The sequence below is a fragment of the Octodon degus genome, unplaced genomic scaffold (assembly GCF_000260255.1).
Source record: "Octodon degus isolate 3935 unplaced genomic scaffold, OctDeg1.0 scaffold00194, whole genome shotgun sequence".
NCBI lineage: Eukaryota > Metazoa > Chordata > Mammalia > Rodentia > Octodontidae > Octodon > Octodon degus.
The window spans coordinates 2094093-2115317 of record NW_004524770.1 but is presented as its reverse complement, the minus strand read 5'-3'; the positions used below and the strand labels follow the sequence as shown (position 1 = coordinate 2115317).

Sequence of the window (21225 nt, the reverse complement as noted above, 5' to 3'; positions counted from 1 at the left end):
CTGAGCACTGGCTGCAGTCTGGCCCCTTCAAGTGAGTCCTGTGCCAGGAGAAGGACAGGAGACCAGCACCATTCCAGGTCCTTCTGACCACGGGAGCCACTCACAAAGGACGCACCCTGGCCTTGCAGCCTCCCTTGGTGTATAAAGCCTCAGGGAGCGGACAAGGGCAAGCCCAGCCAGGAAGGCCGCACATCACGCAGGCAGACACACACTCACCTGCACGGTGGAGATCTGCACAGGAGGGGCACTCGTGGGGGTTGCCGGGCGGGGTGCCATGGTGCTCTGAGGCTGCGCTTGGGCGTGAGCCTGAGCCTGCATCTGGGCCAGGGCCTGCTGAGGGATCATTAACAACTGCCCATTCTCACTCCGCACGAGGACCATTCCTGGGGGACAAAACAAAACCCTGTGTCAGGAAATGCTCGCCGCAGTAGAATGAAGGCCCTGCCTAGGAGAACACATGAGAGAGAAGTCACAAAGTTTGGGCCTAGAGGATATAGCTCAGTGGAGCAGCGCTGGCCTTGGGGGTACCAAGGTCCTGAGTTCAATTTCCAATACAAAAAAAGTCACAAAGCTCAAGCTCTCCAGTGAAGAGGGACTACAGGAGGAAGACTCTTAGGAGGCTGTCAACAGGCCCTAGAATTCTAACAGTAGCACAGCCTTCCTCTTACAAACAGGCAGCAGAGGAAAGCAAGGCAAGGGCTGCACCCCCGCTGCACTGCCTCAAGCACCACCCGCTTAACACATACAGAACCCGGACACAAACAAGAGACCCCGCAGCCACTGCAAACTGTCCACCTCAGGACTGCCGCTCCACTGCCTTGAGCCAGCCAAGGACACAGCAAAGGGAGAAGCTGTCAGCAGGCCTGCCTGGCCTCAGAGGACAGGGCACTCGGCAGTGCTTCTGCCACCACAGCCCCGCCTCTGCTCACTGCCGGTGGGCTGCTGCGCACCGTGGACACAGCCCCGCCTCTGCGCACTGCCGGTGGGCTGCTGCGCACTGTGGACGCCAACACATGCTCCCCAAACTGGCATGCTCTCACAGAGCATGGTCCTTCAGAATTCCATCCGAGGGCTGGCCAGAGTTCGGTGGATCAAAGCACTTGCAAGCAGGTGTAGGGGCTGGGGGCTTGATCCACCCCCAGGGCGCACTGAGGCATTGAGACTGGGCATGGTGGCGTGTGCCTATAATCCCAGCTCTTCAGAGGCTAAAACAGGCAGATCACTAGAGTCCAATCTATGTAGTGAGACCCTGAACACCCTGTAAACCCTTTCCTAAAATACAAAAAGCTCTTCCCTGGCAAGTGCAAGGGCCTGAGTTCAATCCCTGTTTCCTAAAATACAAAAAAAAAAAAAAAAAAATTACATCTGAAATAGAAACACAATTATCTTACTTTAAAGTTTAATTCCACACAGAACATCAGCGCTGAGGATGCACAAGGTCTACAGGCATCTTCCGTGGATGGCCCAGCCTGTGACACAGGCCAACCGAAGGGTAAAACAGACACAAAAGGAAGCCATCAGCCTTGCACTGGACACACCCCCGTGAGGTCAGGCCCATGGCAGCCTTGTCTGTCTCTGCCTCTGTCTCTGCTTCTCTCTGACCATCCTACAGGAGAAGCAAAGCCAGAACCTCCTGCAGGTCTTCATGCCATGCAATCCCTAGGCTGTCCCTCCAGAGGAACTAGAGCTGGAACAACTACAGGAGTTCTAGAAGCGTCTGCGACACTGCTGGGCTCTTTCAGAACCCACCATACAACTGAGAAGTACCAGTGAGGCTCTCCCTGGGCTCACCTCTAACTCTTGATATAAAAAGCCACATTTCAGTCCAGTAATAATCCCCCACACATCCCTTTCAAAGTAAGCCATGCTGAGATCAAACAAACAAAGCCTAAACCCGGCTGCTGAGATAACTTGCTCTACTGAAGTCACCAAACCTAACGCTTGAGAATGAGTTGAAAGGAAAAGGTCGCAACGGCCCAGTCAGTAAGACTTCATCTCTGCTACATCGGTGTCCGCGTGCAGGGCATCCAGGTCAGCCTGTCCCAGCCAGCCTATGAGGCTGTCAGAGCTGGGGGGCTACCCAGGGAGAGTAACCTGCTCCCCCGGCAGCACAGGCTGGGCCCAGGAACACTTCTCCACATCAGCTTTCCAAGCTCCTTTCCTCTGCTGCCATTGTCAGTCCCTTTTGAGGCCACTGACTTCTCTCTGGAGCTCCCAAGACCACAGGACAGTGGGCAAGGCTGGAAGACTTGAAGAGTGCCTCCATGGTGCCCACAGCTGAAACCCCAGCTTGTAAACTGTTAATCAGGACGTTTAACAGGGATTAAACAGAGAAGTTTAATGAGATCAAAAGCTTTCTCCTAGGCTGGGGAGATAGCTCAGTAGAATAAGCTCTTGCCTGGCAATCGTAAGTTCAATCCTTAGTACCGTAAAAAAAACAACAACAGCTTTCTCCTTAAAAAAAATTACCTCCACAGAAATGTGAAAGAATAGTTTTAACTTAGTCATGAACCAGCAATACATTTAAAAGTCACAGTAAAAGCTGCATTTTTAAGCCAGGAGTGATGGCACACATCTGTAATGCCAGCATGTAGGGGGCTGAGGCAGGAGGAGGGCCTCAAGTTGGAGGCCAGCCTGGGCTACACAGTGAGTTCAAGGCCAACTGAACTACATAGCAAGGCCCTGCCTCAAAACATAAAGTGGCATTCTGGATACAATAAGATCATAAGGAAACAGACCATTAGCTACGAAATGGACCTAAGGACAGTGCTAGCACCTAGGGATGGGCCAGTGCACCTGGGGCTGAGGCAGAGCACCTGGGAAGGGGCAGCGCCACAGGTGGGGCCAGTGGGCGTGTGGCCCAGGCTAACCCCACGGAGGGAGACAGCCTGGTTGCAGCCAGTGTGCTTCATGCTCAGGGCAGGGGCCAATGCCCCTGGGTATAGCAAAAGTCGGAGAAGGACTTGAAAGTCCTGCCAAGAAGTGACTCTCTAATGAGAGCAAGCGTCTTAAAGTTTCTTAGGCACTAAAAAGATCTTCACTAGATGTGAAATGGCTAAGAGAAGAAAAGCAGATGAAAGTGGGCATAAAGGCAACACGCACTTTGTAAAACCTCAGGCCAGAGGGCTATAGAGGTCGCCTTAAGTAAAGAGCCCGGTCACGCCACCCCTTGAGCAGAACTGAGGTGCTGTGAGGTGCTGTCACCAGCAGTGGCGATGGGAGAGAAGGGACACACCTCAGGAGCCTGGCACGCAAGTGCCTGTGCCACATCACACAGGCGGCTCTGGGTCCCTGGGCTCCAGTTCTAACCATTTCTTTCAAACAGACAGGCAATCGTGCAACAACAGAGCAGCACAACTTTTCTTTCCAAGCATAAAAGACTAGTTTTAAAAAGTAACCTGCCACATTAAAGGGCAGCATGTGGCCTGCCAAGCACATCTGCCCATCCTCCCTCCACCGCTCTGCGTCTGCAGGGCAGGACACAGACCCTTCAGAAAGGACCTCCACCAGGCAAAACCAGCCAGGTGTGATACACACCACACCTCACTAGACACCAAGGCCACTAGGTGAGGAGTTCCTGAAAAGAGGCAGGTGGGGCCCAGAGGCCCTTCCACCCACAGTAATGGAAAAGGGAAACCTCCAGGGACACCTGGCCCGAGGCTCTGGTCAACCAGCCCAAAGCCCAGCAGGAACACTCACGCCCCCTTACAAGACCCTTCAGAGGGCCAAGTTGGGCTTGTGCCCCACAGGGGATGGGCAGTGCTGCCTGCACTCTCCGCCCCCAGACATGGGCCATGTGCACAACAGGAACCACGGTCATCCGAGAACCCAGAGAACAAACTGAGGTTTCCTTTTCAGTAAATTTAGTATGTTTCTTAGTGTAGGATTAAGTGTTCCTCATAGAGAACTGGAGAAATGCAAAAAGGTGCAAGGAGAAGAGACACCTCCCTCGCCACTCATTATGACCAGGCACTCTCCTGCGTCCACCTGTGCGCGTGCAATACGGAACCCTGGGGTTGCTTTGCAACAGGCCAAGGCCCTCTGCTGGCAGAGCTGAAGGCCAAGTTGACTAAAAAGGGAGGAATTCAGAGAGCAGCCGCGGGAAGCAGCCTCCCCAGAGCCACCGCAACAGGTCAGGGTCCCTCTTGTCCCCAGCTCCCAGGGCCTGTGCCCCCGGCTCAGTCCCTAAGAGGACAGGAACCCAACTTGCCAAAGTGCCAGAGCTCAATAAAAACTCTTGGTTCCTAGCCAACCTTACAGCTTTTCTGAAGCCTTCCCCTGCTTGCACTTTTTACTGCACTTTAAGCCAAAATGTGGGCCATCCAAAGGGTACCACAAGCCACACAGCATTTCCCATCTGGGCACCTCCACTCTGGAAAGAGCTCTTCACTGAGCACCTAGCACAAGCTTGGCACAGGATGGCGCCTCCTGCGCCTCATCTAACAACTCCTGGCCAGCTTACTGTCGGCAGCATCTCAAAGACAAACAAACACACACACACACACACACACACACACACACACACACACACACGCCCAGACTGGAGGGCAATCAGTCCAGGGCAGGACCATCAGGCCATGACAATGACCAGCACAACAGCAGCCAGGCAGGGACTAGACTCCCTCTGCCCTCACCTCTGTATGATATTCGATCCCCATCAAAAACTGTCCCTCAAATTTCACTACAGTTCCACAGAGACAGGCACAAGGACAAGCCCTCACCAATCAATCTGCGCTACTGACCACCACCACAGGGCCCACGGCTGATACCAGGCCAGGCGAGCATGGAAGGGGTTTCTGAGAGGCAGCCAGAAGCACCAGGAGTCAGGCAGGGACTGCTGCTCTGGGACGCCCTGCTGCCACCCTCTGCCCAGGCCAGCCATGAGGACTCTGCTCAGCTGACGCCGGCTCTGTTGGGGCTGTCCGTCATGGCCTGTGTGTTCCCTTCTCCGGGACTTCAGAACAAACTTTTCCTTTCATGTCACGCAAAGCAAATGACTAAGCGGGAAATGCACAGAGGAGGACACGCAGCGCACAGGGCTGTCCTCATGGCAGCCAAGCACCGCAGGCAGGCTCGGCCTTCAGGGCAGCCCCACGTGCAGCGGGAGCTCAGCCAGGGGCTTCCCCCGGCAGTCTCGGGGCCCGGGGCCCACTCCTGCAAGGGCAACAAGTCAGGGTCATAACCTGTCGCACTCTAAAGGTATCCTGCCTACTCTCACCCACAAGACCTACACAAACACTGTGCCACTGGCCCCAGAGGTGATCCAGTCCCATCCCTGAGTGTCACACTGTCCTTCCAACGCCTGCTCAGCGCGGGCTTGCAGCTCCCTTTTTTTCTTCAGTTGTAACCCATAGCAGCGCTATTACCTATCGCCCAAGTTTCACTTTTCTTTACGTTAACTTTATTGGTATACTGCTGATATACACAATGATAACAGGGAATTGCAGGTGTACACAATTTTTTGGTTGTTTGATTTTTGGGTTTTTTGGGGTTTTTTTGAGACAAGGTCTCAAAACTCACAGCAATCCTCCTGCCTCAGCCTTCTGAGTGCTGGGGTTACAGGCATGAGTCTACACGATGTATCTTGGGTCTTCTTTTTTTCCCCATTCCCCCCACAACCCTACTTCTCCTCATTTACAGAACTTTATTTTCACTTTTCCCCCTACTTCATTTCTAATAGCCACAGTTCTCATTTCTAGAACGTGCATTTGCTTCTCACATCTTTCTGATCTCAAACAGTACTGCTCTGCTCCTAGGTCCGTGGTGGCGAACCTGAGGCCCAAGTGCCCTGGCAGCCAAGCATCACACAGCGGCATCCACACGGGCAGGGCTGGCACCTGGCAACAAGTAAGTGGGTGTGGAGTCTGCAGTTTGGGCTCGGGCTCTGAGAGGTTCACCGTCATCGCCCTGGTTCTCAAATTCCCTCAAACACTGTGCATCAGTCTGCTAAGGCAGACAGCTCTCCAGGGCTCACAGCTGCGCTGGCAGGGAGCCTGGGAGGCTCTGTGGCCTGTAGGGGTGTGTCACTGCAAGGCTGGATCCAGCCCAGCCTGGAGGGCAGTGCCTCAGAGGTTTTCTGGGGGAGTTTCTCCCCTCCAAGCACAGGATGGCACCCCAGGGCAAGGTGGGGCTCTTCGGGTCCCAGGGGTCTTGATGCCAGCCACCCTCCAAGGCTCTAGGGCTCTCTGGGTGTGGAACCCAAGTACAAAAAGACCCTGAAGAGCAGCATCCAGCAAGACCCCTCCTCCCCAGCCAGGCTGATGAGGCCCCCGATCTCTCATCCCTTACGTGGAACGGTTTGCTTTTCATGAAAACCAAACTCATTTAAACTAACGCTTGGAGGCAGGGGTATCTCAGGAGCGCAGCACCTGCCTGGCAAGTACAAGGCCCTGAGTTCAGTTGCCAGTACCCTAAATAATTAATTTAAAAAATAAAATAAGCTAAGATTTATCCAGCTACTCCAGGCTTCTTAGGCGAGTAGGTTTTCAGGTATCTGGTCCTATCTCACTGTCAGCCACCACCAAGGAACCCTCTCTCCAACAGAGGCTCGGATCCAACCCCTGGGAACAGCCCTCAACAATCCCAGAGACCAAAACAATGGACTGAAGGAAACAGCGCTCACTTCAGAGCCAACAAGGACAAGCAGCAGGACAGGCAGAACTCGCAGAAGGGCCTTCTTCTAAAGGCCACAGTCAAGCCGGCAAGAGAGCTCAGCAGACTAAGTGCCTGCTTAGGAACGCGCAGGGCTCCTGGCCCCACATGCTGCACACTCGCACCCCTGCACACTGAGCTGGCGAGAGTCCGGATGTGGCAGCGCACGCCTGGAATCACAGCACTGGGAAGGCTGAAAACAGGAGGATCACTAAGAGTTGGAGCTGCCAAGTACATTTTAAAAAACAAGGAACACTGTAAGGTGAAAAGGGAGAAGGTCAGAAACTCTGGGAAGAAGGAAGGGACCCCGCGGGTCACCCCAGTTCTAGTAGAAAGAGCGTGCATCTTGGCCAGAGGCCCGGCGCCAGTGCAGGGCTCGGCCCACGTCGCTGCAGAGGAGGGCACTACTCAGAGCTGCACGCAAGTCGCCGCTGGGAGAAGGGACTTCACCTTGAGGAAGGAACCATACACCATGCATAGGCCGGCACCCCAGGGATGTGGCCAAGGGTGAAGGGACCTGCAGAAAGCCACTGCCAGGATGAAACCAGCCAGGCCCATGTTGCACCAAAACAGCACACCACCTCAAGCACAACCAGCCTCAAAGGGCATCGTCCATGAGGGGCAGGACCACTGAACAGGGAGTCAGTTCAGAAAGCAAGAGACAGGACCCAGGAAACACAGGCCCACGCCCAAAAGAAGCACAGGGCTATGGGGAGGGGCCTGGCACGCACCCAGGGAAGGCCCAGGGTCAGGCACCACAGTGGCCCCGGCACTCCGCTGGGAGGTGTCTCCGTGCTTGGAAACTCCCACAGGACACCAGGCTCCACGCGAGCACAATTCACCGTCGGCTCAGCATGACTGGAACCTGTAGAACACCAAGACACTGACCGCATAACTGACAAAAGCACGGCACAAGGCGTGGCATGGGCCTCGGGCATCACGAGGTCACCCTGAAGTTCTGACAGGCAAGTCACCATACAGGCACAGTCGGGAGAAGACACGTTTTGAACATGATTATTTAGGTGACCTGGTAGCAGGATGAGCTAGCAGTCTGTTTCTCACTAAAACCTCTGCTCTTTGAGACAGGTGTGTAGGGCTGGCCAGATAGCTCGGTGGATTAAAGCGCCTGCTTAGGCAGACACAGGGGACAGGGGTCCAACTGCCCTGGCCTGCTGTGCAGGCCCCACCCCCAGGGCACGCTGAGACAGTGATTGAGACTGGGCATGGTGGCGCACACCTATAAGCCCAGGGCTTGGGAGGCTGAAAAACAGAAAGGATCACTTACGAGTCCATTCTGCATAGTGAGACCCTGTACTAAACACATTTTTTAAAAAAGAAAAAAACAGATGTGTGATAAACTGAAAGTCAAAATCCTCTAGGGAGGGGCTCTAGCCAGGGGTGGTGGCACACCCATGTAATCCCAGCACTCAGGAGGGTCACTGTAAGCTCAAGGCCAGCATGGGCTACAAAATGAGTTCAAGGCCACTGTGAACTGTGTAGCTACCCTGTCTCAAAAAGGCAAAGTTTAAAACCTCTAAATGTTAAAAAGGGGGAGCCAACACCACAGTCAAAAGGCAGTGCCACCCACTAATTTCCCTGTGACAGTACCTCCATGTCCCAAAGACAAAAGGACAGCATCCCCTCTTAGATGTGTGCTACACCTGCATCCCCCGAGCCCTCTCCGTCCTGCAGAACACGCACGTGTCAGGGTGTGGTCTGCAGCAGACAGGTCTGCAGAGGGCCAGAGATGAAGGAAAAAGGCATTTCCCTGAGAGCACAGCAGCAGATGAACCTGATGCGGGTCTGTCTCTCCCCTGGACCTCAGGGTCCTCCCAAGGAAGCCAGCAGGGGACACACGGAGGGAGGAAGTCACCAAGAATGGACCTTCCCTTCTTATAAAAGGCTGGTTTCACAGAGGGCACATGAGAGTCCTTTCTTCCGAAGGCTGGTCACCAGCGAAACACAGCACCCTCTCAAAGGCTCAGTCAAGGACGGGCAGGCACACTCGCACAGCCGGGTGCGAGGCGGTAACATCATCTTGCGTCTCTCGACACTGAGCCCAAGAAAAGCCCCAGCCCAGCTCCCGGCCAGCGCGGCAACAGCACTGTGAAACTGTGAGCCCACATTCATCCGGTGGCACACGCTATACACTTCTTCGAAGTACCGAGAAGGCACAAATGACCAAGTGAGAAGCTGATGCTTTGTGTCTCAGGCTGGCTCACATTTTGGCTAAAAATGTCAGCTCTGCCCCAAATGATCTACAGATACACACAGTCCCAGGCAAGCAAACTTCCAGCACTGAGAGCAGACACTGCTAAAGTAATTCTAAAACTCACACAGAGATGCAATGCTTTAGAGTAGAGATGGCGGACCTTTCATAGGCAGTGCCAGTCTGCAACTTAAAACCCACCTATTTATCACAAGGTGCCAACACGACAAACCTCAACACTGAGGTTTTATTTTATAAAAAACAACTCACACATTAACATATTTTGTCTTAAAAGAAAAAGTCGGTTAGGATAGATATATAGTTACATTCTCTTAATGAAGAGGGTTTTGTTCTAATGGTGTTAGGATATCATGTCCGCATCTTATACAGCAATTAACCACTAGGAAGAATGTATGCAATGTGGTAATTATTGAAACTGTCCTACCAATTTCGTTTGAAACTGTCTCATTGCTATTTGTTTATCAATAAAATTATGAGGAGAAAAAAAGAAAAAGAAAAAGTCATACATGTGCCATCAGTTTGCCACCTGCCCTAGAGTAACCAAAACAACTAAGAAAGGACAGAATTCCAGGGGCTGGTGCTACCTGCTGCAGAAACAGCCTGGGAAGCTGCAGTCACTGGGCAGCAGGGTCTGAGTGCAGACAGACGCAGCAGCAATGGAGCAGGAGACAGGGTCCTCGGCAAATGAGGGCCCACCCGAAGTGTGTGAGCCACAAGGCTGAGCACACACCCTGAGCTGCACACCAAAATCAACTCAGGATTACCAGGGCCTGCAGGGGAAACCTGACTGCCAGAGTGAGACTCTCAGGAGAGAATCCAAGTTCCATTCAAGCTGAGCCATGGGTCAGACAGAACTCTAGGTATGACACCAGGAGCACGGTCCTTGGAGAGGCGAACAAAATCAGACTGCATTAAACTCAACCCGCTGGTTCTCCAAAGACACCAGAAGAGAGTAGCTAAGCCACAAGTCAGCGCACACCTAACAGAGATCTGTATCTAGACTATACACACAAAATCAACAAAAAACAGTGGGCAACAGATCTGAATACTTCCCCAAAGAAGGCAGATGACCAAAAGTACAAAAAAGATGCCCAGCATCACCAGTCACCAGGGAACCACTTCAGTGCACACCATCGCACACATACTGGGTGACATCTGAAAGTGAGGGGCCAGCGACCCGTGATGCGGAGGGCTAAGGCTCAGACACTGCTGTGAGGACCCTTCCTCTCCGTCTCCGTCTCCCTCTCCCTCCCCCCAGTGGCCAAGTTCAGAAGGGTACAGAGAAAATAGGCTGCGCAGAGGGATTGAGGCTAAGGGCAAAGGGAGGGAAAAATAAAAACAGAAATACCCCCCAGCACAGGGCGGTGCTAGTGGGGGGCTCGGCAGCCTGCTGTGGGACTCTGACCGCCTCCCTCCAGTCTGCATTCTGAGGTGTTCACCATATAGAAGCAATTTCACAGTCTCACAAGGGCTGAGGTCTGATACACAAGAGTTTTGTTTCTGACAGCCCAAACCTGGAAACAACTCAATATACCAAGAGGAGAAGGGCAAATAACCTCCGGGTTACCTATACAATGGTAAGGGACTGAGCTACTGATCTGCACAATGATGATGAGCCTCCAATATCTACCATGAACAAAAGCAGCCAGGGGCTGGGGAAGACCTACCAGTACACACTGCATGAGTCCATTTACAAAAATCCCAGACCACGTCAATATGACAGAGGGTAGGTAGGCATGGCCCAGGAAGTAGGGGGGCGCTTCAGTGATGACTATGGGGGTGGGCTCGTGACTATTACATATGCACACCAGCTACACCTTAATAAAGCTGCTAACACACAACATACACCCCTTACAAAGCAAGAAAAAGCCACTGTTCCAAAAATAAGAGAAAGCACAGTTCTGCTTAATTACCATGAACAGCTCCAGTCACCGTATCACGCAAAAAGCAAGCCACGGTCCTTGGGTTTGACTTCACAAATGACACGGGCAGATGAGTGTGCTGACAACAGCAGCAGGGGCCTACCTAGGGGCCCCTTTTTAACGAAGCCCCTTCTCCTGCAGTCCAGGGAGGGCCTCCACATCCAGAACCAGGATGTCCAAAATGGCACCACACCAGTTCTGATGGGAGTAGGACCTCCCAACTCCAAATGCCCCAGAAAGCCATACAGACCCAGAAGCAAGCCGCTCGGACCCTCCCTGAAGAGTCCTGCTCCAGTGCCCAGGTCCAGAGCTGCTGGGCGACAGACTGTCCCCAAGCACCTCTCCCCTCCCTCCAGAAAGCTGGTCCAACAGAGCACACTTGTCACCTAAAGAACAGAAAGGTCAGCTCCTCCTAAAGGTGAGACTGCAGAGCTCTGGTGCTGGGTCAAAGGCCCACACCAGGCCTCTGCTGCCTAGGGTATATGGGCTAGTTGGGCCCAAAGCCCTGCACCCTCCCGGCCCCACACTCTCCCTGGGCTGCGTGCTGGAGGGTGCTGGAGGGTGCTCTGTAGGGCCACCTGCCCGACCTGGTGCCCTGCTCCCACCACCCCGCCAGACTCACCAGTAAGGGTTCTGCTGGCCTTGGGGCAAAGCTAAGCCCCAGCCCTCGAAGAACTTGACTAGGTACTTTTCACTCATGCTTTTCTTTATTCACTGGCTTATCCCTGACTCAACAGGAAGGTCCACCCTTGTAGTCTGTGGGTAGGAGACAACACACACACCAGCACACAGCAGCAGTGTTGAAACAACGTGCAATATGCACAAACTTGAAAAATCCACCACATACTTCCAACACTCTTTCCCCCTCTAATGGTAGAGGTTCAAACTGATAACCAAATGAGGATCTGAGCATCTCAAGTACAAATTGGGAATAAAGTGAAGTCTGAGAAAGACCCAGCTTTGTGCCGCAGGACCCGAGCAACACTTCAAAAGCGCGAGGCAGAAGCCACACAGAGATGCTGCCCTGGGTGAGCACCTGGCCGGACAATTGTCACACGGCCTTCAGGGCCAGCCTGTGCTTTGCTGCCTCATACAGCAAATTTGTAACCTGTGAAGATGCGTTGTCACTCCTCTCCCTTGTCACTTAGGGGCACTCACCACCACAGGATCTTCTCATTGTTTTCTGTCACTGCAGGCTACTTTTCTGACCACACCCTGGACACTGGACCTCAACGCTAGAAGTCTCCCACTCTCCTTAGGGAACACCTCTCCAGGCCTCACTATCCAGTCATCCCATTACCTGCTCGTCAAGGCCAGTTTAAGGCGCCCTCCCCAGCTGCCCTACACATGCCAAAACCCCAAGACTGTCCCTAACCCCTTGTAACCCCAGCCCTGCCCACACCCACTGTCCCCAGGACCTGTCAGTTTCCGCTCCTGACAATCTCATCTAGAAGGCCTCAGTGGCCAAGGGCCAGCCCACAGGCCGAATGAGAGGGAGGACCAGAAGGAAGGCACCAGCCATGGCACCAGCAGCTGCTCACAGAGAGGACAGACACACAGTGGGCACGGCTGCACAGTGTGGACGCGGTGAGCAGGAGCCCTGAGAGAGGCTCAGAGCCCCAAGGAGGACACAAGGGGCCAGTGGAGGGAGGGTACCGACTTCCTCACACTCTGCGTGGGCCAGCACAGGTACCCAGTACGTCCGCTCCACGGAGTGTCACAGGACACACCACTGGAAATGCACACCAGGGCGCTCTCGTCAGAGTACCTGCTTTCGGATGCAGGCTCAAGCCCCGTAATATTAAAATGCTTCTCCAGCCCTCATGGACCTCAGATATTACAGCTTCCCTGGCTTAGCACTGTCCGCTCCAGACTTTCCTTCACCCTCCTGAAGCTCACATCCTCCCTCCCCTCTGCACAAGCTGCAGCCCTCTTCACAGGAAAGTAGTCCAGCTAATAAAGGGCAGAAGCATCTTTCTATTCAAAGAGACAGGTACGTCAGCCCCCGCGCCACCCCAACAGCCCGCAAACAAAATAGCCGGTAAGGGCAAAATGCTCCCACAGTGCTCTGCACTAGCGATGTGTCAGAAGGCATCACTCAAAACAAAGTTTAAGCAGGGCACAGCGACACCTGTCATCCCAGCACTATGGGAAACCGAGAGAGAAGGGTGGGAAGTTCAAGCCGAGCCCAGACAACTCACCAAGACTTACTGTGATTGCATCTCCAATTTAAAACAAAAGAGGAGGGAGCTGGGGATGCAGCTCCACGTGAAGGCCCTGGGTTTAACCCCCAGTGCTGCAAGAGCGACCAAAACCAAACCAGGCTGAGGGCCAGGCCAGCCCTCTGAGCCCACCTACCAAGCGCACCCAGCTCAGGGTCCGCAGCCTCACCGAGTCAGGCACTGCGTTGTTGAAAACCGCTCTCTATTCCACACAGCAACTTTTGAAGTCTCAGAGGTTTGGGACAGTAAGGGCTAAACAACGGCAGGCCTCTGGTCGCGCTTGTGCCCCACACATGTGCACCCGTGCCTCTCGCAGCAGCCCTAACTTCACTCTGTGATCTGGAGGGAGGAAGAAGAGAGAAGGAAAAACACCCCACCTGCCTGCCCCGCCCGGGGCGCGCGCTGAGATGGCAAATGAGGCTGGGCATGGTGGCGTGCTCCTGTAATCCCAGCTCCTGGGAGGCTGTACACAGCGGATCACTACCAGTGTGATCTAGCAGTGAGACCCTGAACACCCCGTAGACCCTTCCCTAAAATACTAGAGAGAGAGAGAGAGAGAGAGAGAGAGAGAGAGAGAGAGAAACAGTGTCATCAGGAAAGGGCTGCTGGGCATGTAGCTCCTCCCACTGAACCGGTGACTACACCCTGGGACACTGCTGCCTTCAGGCCCAGCTTCTCTCCCTCCCATGAGTGACCACCTGCCCCCAAGCTAGCCTAAGCAAAGGCTGGTGTTGATCTGCCTCGAATGTCCTGGGTGGCTGCTGGACCCTTCAGTCACACACGTATCAGTAAACACCAGAAGGACAGGCCCTACTCAAGGCCTTGTCCACAGGACCAGAGTGCAGGGGCAAGTGTATGACGCATCTCCTGCGTTACAGCCCAGATCTGGAGGCTCTTGCAGCCTTGTGTCTCGGGAAGTGACTGGGTTGTGGGGGCGTGACCTTGCTCAGGGGTCAGTCTACTGATGAGCAGACAGCTACACGAGACACTGGCAGTAGCTGAGCCACTGGGCGCATGGCCTAGAAAATTACAGATCCTTCCTCCCTTGACCTCTCGGCTTCCTGCCTGCCATGCCATCCCCTCTGCCATGCTGCCCTGCCTTGGAGCCAGCCGACGAGGGACTGAAACTCTTACAAAGCTTGAGCCAAAATAAGCCCCTGTTCCTCTTAAGCTGTAGGTATCAAGTGTTGTTTCGCAGTGACAAAAAAGTAACTGAAACATAGTTTGAGAGCTGGGGCTCCTGGATCATGCTCTGATCAAGGGCTCAGCAGAGCGGTGCCTGAGGCAGAACAAAGGCTCTACGCTGAGTCGCGTCCTCCTTTCAACCAGGCCTTGACCCCCAGAACTCACCTTGGCACAACCGCTGCCAGCAGAGTACAGCCTAGCCACTGGGCCCAGCCTGACTCTAGATTCTCCCTGGGCCTCTCCATGCCCTTGACTGTTTTGTTGCTTTTGTACCAGGAATTGAACTTGTGCTTGACAGGCAGGCACTATGCTGCAGAGCTATGTCCCCGGTCCAACCCTTTACTTTTTAATATTCAAATCTCTTGCCCAGGTATGTCTATGCTTGCTGAAATGTCCCTGCCTTATTTGCAAGGTTCTGCAACAAGAAACAACCTGCAATCCATCTCAGAAGGGTTTTTCCTCCCATCCACAAGAACACTTCTGTTGAGAGCCAACAGATACCACTTCTGCGACACCCTCAGCTTGCTTCAGCCAGGCCGGCTTTTAGTGTTCTCGCCTCCCCAAACGCCACAGTGCACAGACCTCTTTCAGCCCGGGTCCCTACGCTGGAAGCCTGGACCCAGGGCCCTTGGGGGAGACCACTCTAGGGCAGGTGCCCAAGCTTTCATTCTCACCAGCATTTCTGCTGCTCAGGGAACCAGGCTGTGCTCAGGGATGAGTCCACGAAGTCACCCAGGCTGCCCTGTGCTCCGAGGAGAAGGCGGGTTTCATTCGCCAGTGCTCTACACAAACAGCCTCAACGTTAGACAGCTTAATACGTGCTCTTTCCTCATGGTCCCAAACTCATCTACTAGCACTCTGTGTGTGCCCTCCACCTTCCCTGACAAAAGGTCAGTTCCAAGTTTGTCCTCCAGCCCCACAACTGAACAGAGGACAGAGCTGGCTGCTTGGCTGGGCTGTGTTGTTCCGTTGGTGGCACTGGGGCACTGAATCGAGTGCACTCCAGCACTACACTACATCCCCAGCCACCTTTTATTTTTACTGGGAAACAGGGTCTTGCCTTTTCAGTGCCCGGCTCAGCCCCCACATGCGAGGGCTCAGGCACGCACCACCAGACCCCACTGGGCAGGCATGTTTTCACTTCACTGTTCTTTCCTCTGCTCTGAGTTTCTCATTAACTTTACCTCACAGCGTTGTAGATATGTACTGTTCTCCATACATTCTCACTAGTGAGTGTGTGTGTGACTACAAGTAAGAACAAAAGTCTCAACGCAACTGGGACGCAGGAGTGCACAGCACGGGCCCTGGTGTGTGAGCAGCCACCTGGGCCACAGTCCCACGGCAAAGGAACCCAGAAGGCCTCTGTAAGTACTCAGAGGCAGAGCACACAGGCTGCTACTGGACAGAAGCCTAGCTCTTCTCATCGGCAAAGGTAAGAGAACTCGCTCCTGCCAGTTCCCTGCCCCGAACAGCATTCCTCTCTACAAGCTGCAGCTCCCATGTGGGTCTTTCTGGAAGCTGCCCCTGTCACTGAAGGCATAAGGTCCCCTGACATACTTTATCTGCAAACACATAGATACACTGAAAAACTATGGGTCCAGTCCATGTGGGTGGTGCATACGTGCCAGTGGCAGGACTGGTCAGCTTTCTATAAACCGTCAACTCTGCTTCTCCCACAAGGACAAATGTCAGGCTCGCATTTCCCACAGCTCAAACCACCCAGGCTCTCGGCCTTTGCTGCTCCCACTCAGCACCGTGCGGTCTCTGATGGGCCGAGACAGACAGGCCCCTCTCTCCCCTCCCACACGTCCATGCTTGTACACCGACGGGCCTTCGTCCAGGGGGTGAAGGAGGCCTGGTCCAGAAGCATCAGCAATGAGACAAAACCAGCCCAGCAGCTGGATGAAGCTCCAGAGGCCAGACGTGTCCCACCGGGAGCTGAACACAGTATTCTGTTAGCTGTGAAAATGTTTTAGAAGTGCTAAGCCCATGAACGATTTCAGGGAAGCAAGGCGGGCTGGCAAGTTCTCTGAACTCAGCTACCTGGTAATCTCACGTAGCATAAAAGGCCCAGCAAAGATGAGACAATGGGGCCTAGCATCAGCTGGCCACCAGCACGCACACCCTATGCGCCTACCATGTGCAGAAACACACACACACACACACACACACACACACACACACACACAGCTCCTGCTGCATGCCACCTTGAACACTCACTGAGCATTAGCTCTGTGGAGAATCACGTACAGAGCACCAGGGGCACGTTCTCCACATGTGCGTATACTGAGGACCCGGTATCCAGCTCTAAGCCAGGTTTACCAAGCACTATATTCCCGGCTAGAGTCCACCACCAAACCCCCGAAACCCACACAGATGCAGCACGCACCTAGAGCGCCCACCGCACCACACAGCTTGGTACTGGCCACTGACTGCACCCACAAAGGCACACCACCACACGGCACCCTGCTGACCTCATCTGAGGGGCCACACATTCAAAAAAAGGCAAGGACTTGGTGAGAAGCAGGGTGCATGAAGATGAGGCCAAGGGTGCAGGAGCAACAGCTTGGGATGGGCAAGGGACCAGAGAGGCCGGGCACCCTGCTGCCAGGCAAGGCTGCAGCCTCCATTCAGGGTCAAGGGATGACGGCTTCAGCACACTCCATAAAGCAAAACAGGGATCCAGCCATCAAGACAGGGCTGGGGGCACTAGGAGAGGCACCAGAGGACCTGGGGACGAGAGAGGTGGGGGGACTGGAACTCATAGGGCAGCTCCTGGGCTCTCAGGAACACAATGAGGAACCCGACAAAACCCAACAGCCAGCCACTCACGATCAAATAAAAAATCCTAGCAAACAAAAAACCTCAGGGTATTCGGAACAGGAAGGAGCGTCCTCACTTGGAAGAAAACACCTGTGGCAACGCTAATCTTCAATGCCAACCAGTAAACGTTTCCTCTAAAATCAGAAGGCCGCTAGTCAGCACCACCTGGGGACCAGGAAGCTCAGCTAGCCCTGCGCAGGGGCAGTGAGAGGACTGGGTCTGAGTGAAGCTGTCATCAGGTGCAGTGGTAAGATTCTCTGTAGACACATGCGAAGCGACTGGTCAGAGTGAGAGGCAGGCCATCCGCACTAGGATCCAGCTCACCAGCAACAAAGAATTTTAGAAGGCAATCCTTTAAAAAATATCATTTACGATAGCACCCATAAACCTAGCCCCAGGATGAACCTAACAAAACATAAGATTCATTTAGAAAAAAAATAAATAAATAAAAATTTTAAAAAATTATATATATATATATATATTATATATATATTATATATAGGGAGACACTGAGGGTGGCTTCCAATGGTAACAGCCAGCAGGCGCACGTGTGCCAGAGGTTCGCCACCACTGCACTATATGGTAGACATCAACTCTCCCAAAATTGACTAACAGAACAACATGATGCCAACCAAAATAACTTACAAGTACTCTCCTGAGCTTCAGAGTTCATCTTCCTGAGCAAGACCAAAATGCCAAGAGCTTGTTCATGTGTGACAGCACATACCTGTAATTCTAGTACTTAGGAGGCTGAAGCAGAAGGAGCCAAAAGCTGAAGGCCAACCTGGACTAGCTAGTGAGCTCAAGGCCAGCCTGAGCTACAATGTGAGACTTTGCCTCAATAAATAAATAAATAAATAGGGCTGGGAAGATAATAGCTCGGTAGAATAAGTGCTTGCCTGGCAAGCGCAAGGGCCTGAGTTCAATCCCTGGTTCCGCCAAAATAAATAAGTAAATAAAAAACAATAATAATGTAGATCACTGTGCATGAAAAACAAGATGTGAAGAGCTACACTGACTCAAAGACAAAATGCTGCTGCTGAAATGACATGCAAATGATCCAAGAGCAAACTACTGCGCCAGGATCGGGCTCACAGCTCACAGGCGACAGCACCAGGACCACCAATGCCCACGGGGAAAGACGGACACAGGAAACCCAGCTCAGGGCACACGCAGGCCCACGGCCAAGAAGACAAGGCTTAAAGTAAAGAAAAAAATTATAAAATTTAGAGACAAATCATGAAGAATATCCCTAGACCACAGAGTTAGACTTCTTAAAGATGGCTGTAAAAGATGCTCAGCATGGGGGCTGGAGAGATGGCTCAGTGGTCTAAAGCACCTACTTGGAACAAGCTTGGGAAAGCACAGGGACCGCGGTTCGATCCCCCAGCACCACATGCCAGGCAGCCCCACCCCCAGGTGGGCTAAGCTGGCCACACACTCACACACACACACACACACACACTAAATGTAAAAAAATTTTAAAAAAGAAATACAACTTTATAAAAAAAAAAAAATAAGATGCTCAGCATGACGGAGGGGTGACAGGCGTGGCTGCAATGAGATCAAAGCACCAACTCATGAGAAGGGGTGCAAAGAAACTGGGAGTGCAGCCGCAAGCTGGAAGGAGGTCCTGGCCACACAGGTATCATGGGGAAAAGGGAGCCGGCTGACAGAATTTCTACAAACTAGCAAGAAAGCAAGAGCCTAAGTGAAATCACTTCACAGAAGGACACCCACAAATACAGCAACCCTAAGGATACAAAAAGCCACCTTCGTCAGTGTTGATGGAAAATTGAACTACTTTTTTAGATGTGAAGAATCAGGAAGTCTGGCCATACCAAGCACTGCAGGGACACCAAAAGAACTCTGCGGTGGACAGGCAAACTGCTGGCACCGGCATCCCTCACCTGGGCCAGAGCCAGACAGAGCCACTGTGAGAAAGAAGACGACAAGCTAACAGCCGCCGCACTCACACACCAAATGTCAGCATACAAATGTAATGGTTTACAGCGCGGGCAAACCCTTTAGAGCGTGCGGTGATAACGGCAGTGGGGGGCACACGTGCCACAGGTTTGCCACTGCTGGTATGCAGGAAGGGCACCACGTCACAACAAGGTGGACTTCAGCCTAGGAGCACACCACGGTTTAACATTCAAATTAAATCAGTGTAATTCACCATATACAAGACTAAAATTTAAAATAAGAACCTGCCAAAATCAAGCATCCATTCACAACAAGAATTCTCCAGCAAACGAGGAACACAAGTGCCAGAGACTGATCATACTCAACCCCATAAAATCTGTATGTTGAAACTTAATTCCCACGCGATGGTGTCAGGAAGTAGGGCTCTGGGGGGTGACCAGGTCATGAGGGAGGAGCCCCTGTGGATGTATGTGATCGTTGCCCTTATTCAAGGGACCCTTCGGAGCCACCCCGCCTCACTCTACCTACTGCATGAAGAGACAAAGCCAGCCCTCTGCAGACACCAAAGCTGTCAGCACCTTCGTCTGGGACTACTAGCATTCAGTACCATGAAAACTGTCTGTTACAAGCATTAAGCCTCTGCTATTTTGTCATAGCAGACCAAGTGGATACAACAGAAGGGAATTCCTCAATCTAATAATAGGCATCAACGAGAAACCAGGAGCTAGTACAGTACATTTAATGGATAAGACTGAATGCGGGACTGGAGAGATGGCTCAGTGGTCTAAAGCACCTACTTGGAATAAGCTTGGCAAAGCAGGGACCGCGGTTCTAATCCCCCAGCACCACATGCCAGCCAGCCCTGCCCCCTGGTGGGCTGAGCTGGCCACACACACAATAAATAAATGTAAAATAAATAAATAAAATACGCTTTTAAAAAAAAAAAAAAGACTGAATGCGTCCCGTGAAGGGGCTACTCAGCCTTACTGGAGGGTGCAGCCACTGCAACAAGGCATGAACAAGAAAGAAAAGGTACATGAAGTGGAAACAAAGGAAGCCTCTGGCCAGGGGAAGCAGCATACCCCTGTAATTCCACCGCTTGAAAGGCTGAGGCAAGAAGACTAAGAGTTTGAGGCCAACCTGTGCTAGTGAGTTACAGGCCAGTCTGAACTACATGGCAAGACCCTGTCTCAAAAACAAAAAAAAAAATTCTCTAAGACTCAGGACATGGGGTTGGTGAGATGGCTCAGTGGTCTAAAGCACCTACTTAGAACAAGCTTAGCAAAGCACAGGGACCGTGGTTCAATCCCCCAGCACCACGTGCCAGCCAGCCCACCCCCTGGTGGGCTGAGCTGGCCACACACACACACACACACATAAATAAATAAATAAATAATAAGACTCAGGACATATGAGAACTTGTACTGTAACGTCATGTAACTCGGTAGTGTCCCAAATTTTCTGATCAAGGAGATTATGGGGCCAAAGAGGAAAGTGATCAATGATGTAGAGTGTGCCTAAGGAGAGTCACATGGAGAGAAAACACTCTCTCAGGCTTTCACAGAGAGCACACTGACCAAGCAATGACCGTGACTCATCCACATGGCTTACAGTGACAAAGGTTCTACAATCTGAGGTACAGGATCTCAGGATAAATCCTGAGGGGATTTCACTGACCTTATCAGACCCAAAAGCCATAACTCTTGTTGCATAGGTCCTGCTTTACCTTGGTCTTAACCATCTAGCAGGAAAGTATAAAAACAAAGTATAGGCGCCAGGGAGATGGCTCAGTGGAATAAGCGCTTCCCTAGCAAGCGCAAGGGCCTGAGTTCAATCCCCGGTTCCACAAAAATAAATAAATAAATAAAATAAAATAAAAACGAAGTATAAGAAGTAAAGCCATGGTGTTATGTTGAGCTGTAGGGGACTCAGGTCAACAATTTCTGACATTGCCAGTCAAGCAAAAGACCCAATACTATTATGGGCTACTGGACTCTTTTAGAATATTTTGCTGAATTAACACACCTATAATATTCAAATGATGGAACTAAACAAAAAAGGGGATACAGATGAATGTCCATTTTGTATCTATGTATTCAAAATGGTTAGGATATACAGTTACATTCTCTTAATGAATAGAGGGATTTGTTCTAGTAGAGTTTGTAAATAGGATATCATGTCCGCATCTTGTACAGCAAAGAACCACTAGGAAGAATGTATGCAATGTATTAATTATTGAAACTGTCCTGCCAATTTGATTTGAAAC

General features: G+C 52.2%; 1 protein-coding gene across 3 annotated transcripts in view; it reads right to left on the bottom strand.

Moving 5' to 3' along the window:
- Taf4 (TATA-box binding protein associated factor 4) overlaps positions 1-21225 on the bottom strand; it is a 70069-nt gene that overhangs the window by 27208 nt on the left and 21636 nt on the right. For all 3 annotated transcript variants that reach the window (XR_002818741.1, XM_023704293.1, XM_023704294.1), the window contains exon 2: positions 217-383. Coding sequence is in view for 2 of the 3 variants with exons in the window: in XM_023704293.1 (XP_023560061.1) it covers positions 217-383 (167 nt within the window). In the remaining variant the exon portion in view is untranslated. The remainder of the gene's footprint in view (positions 1-216; positions 384-21225) is intronic.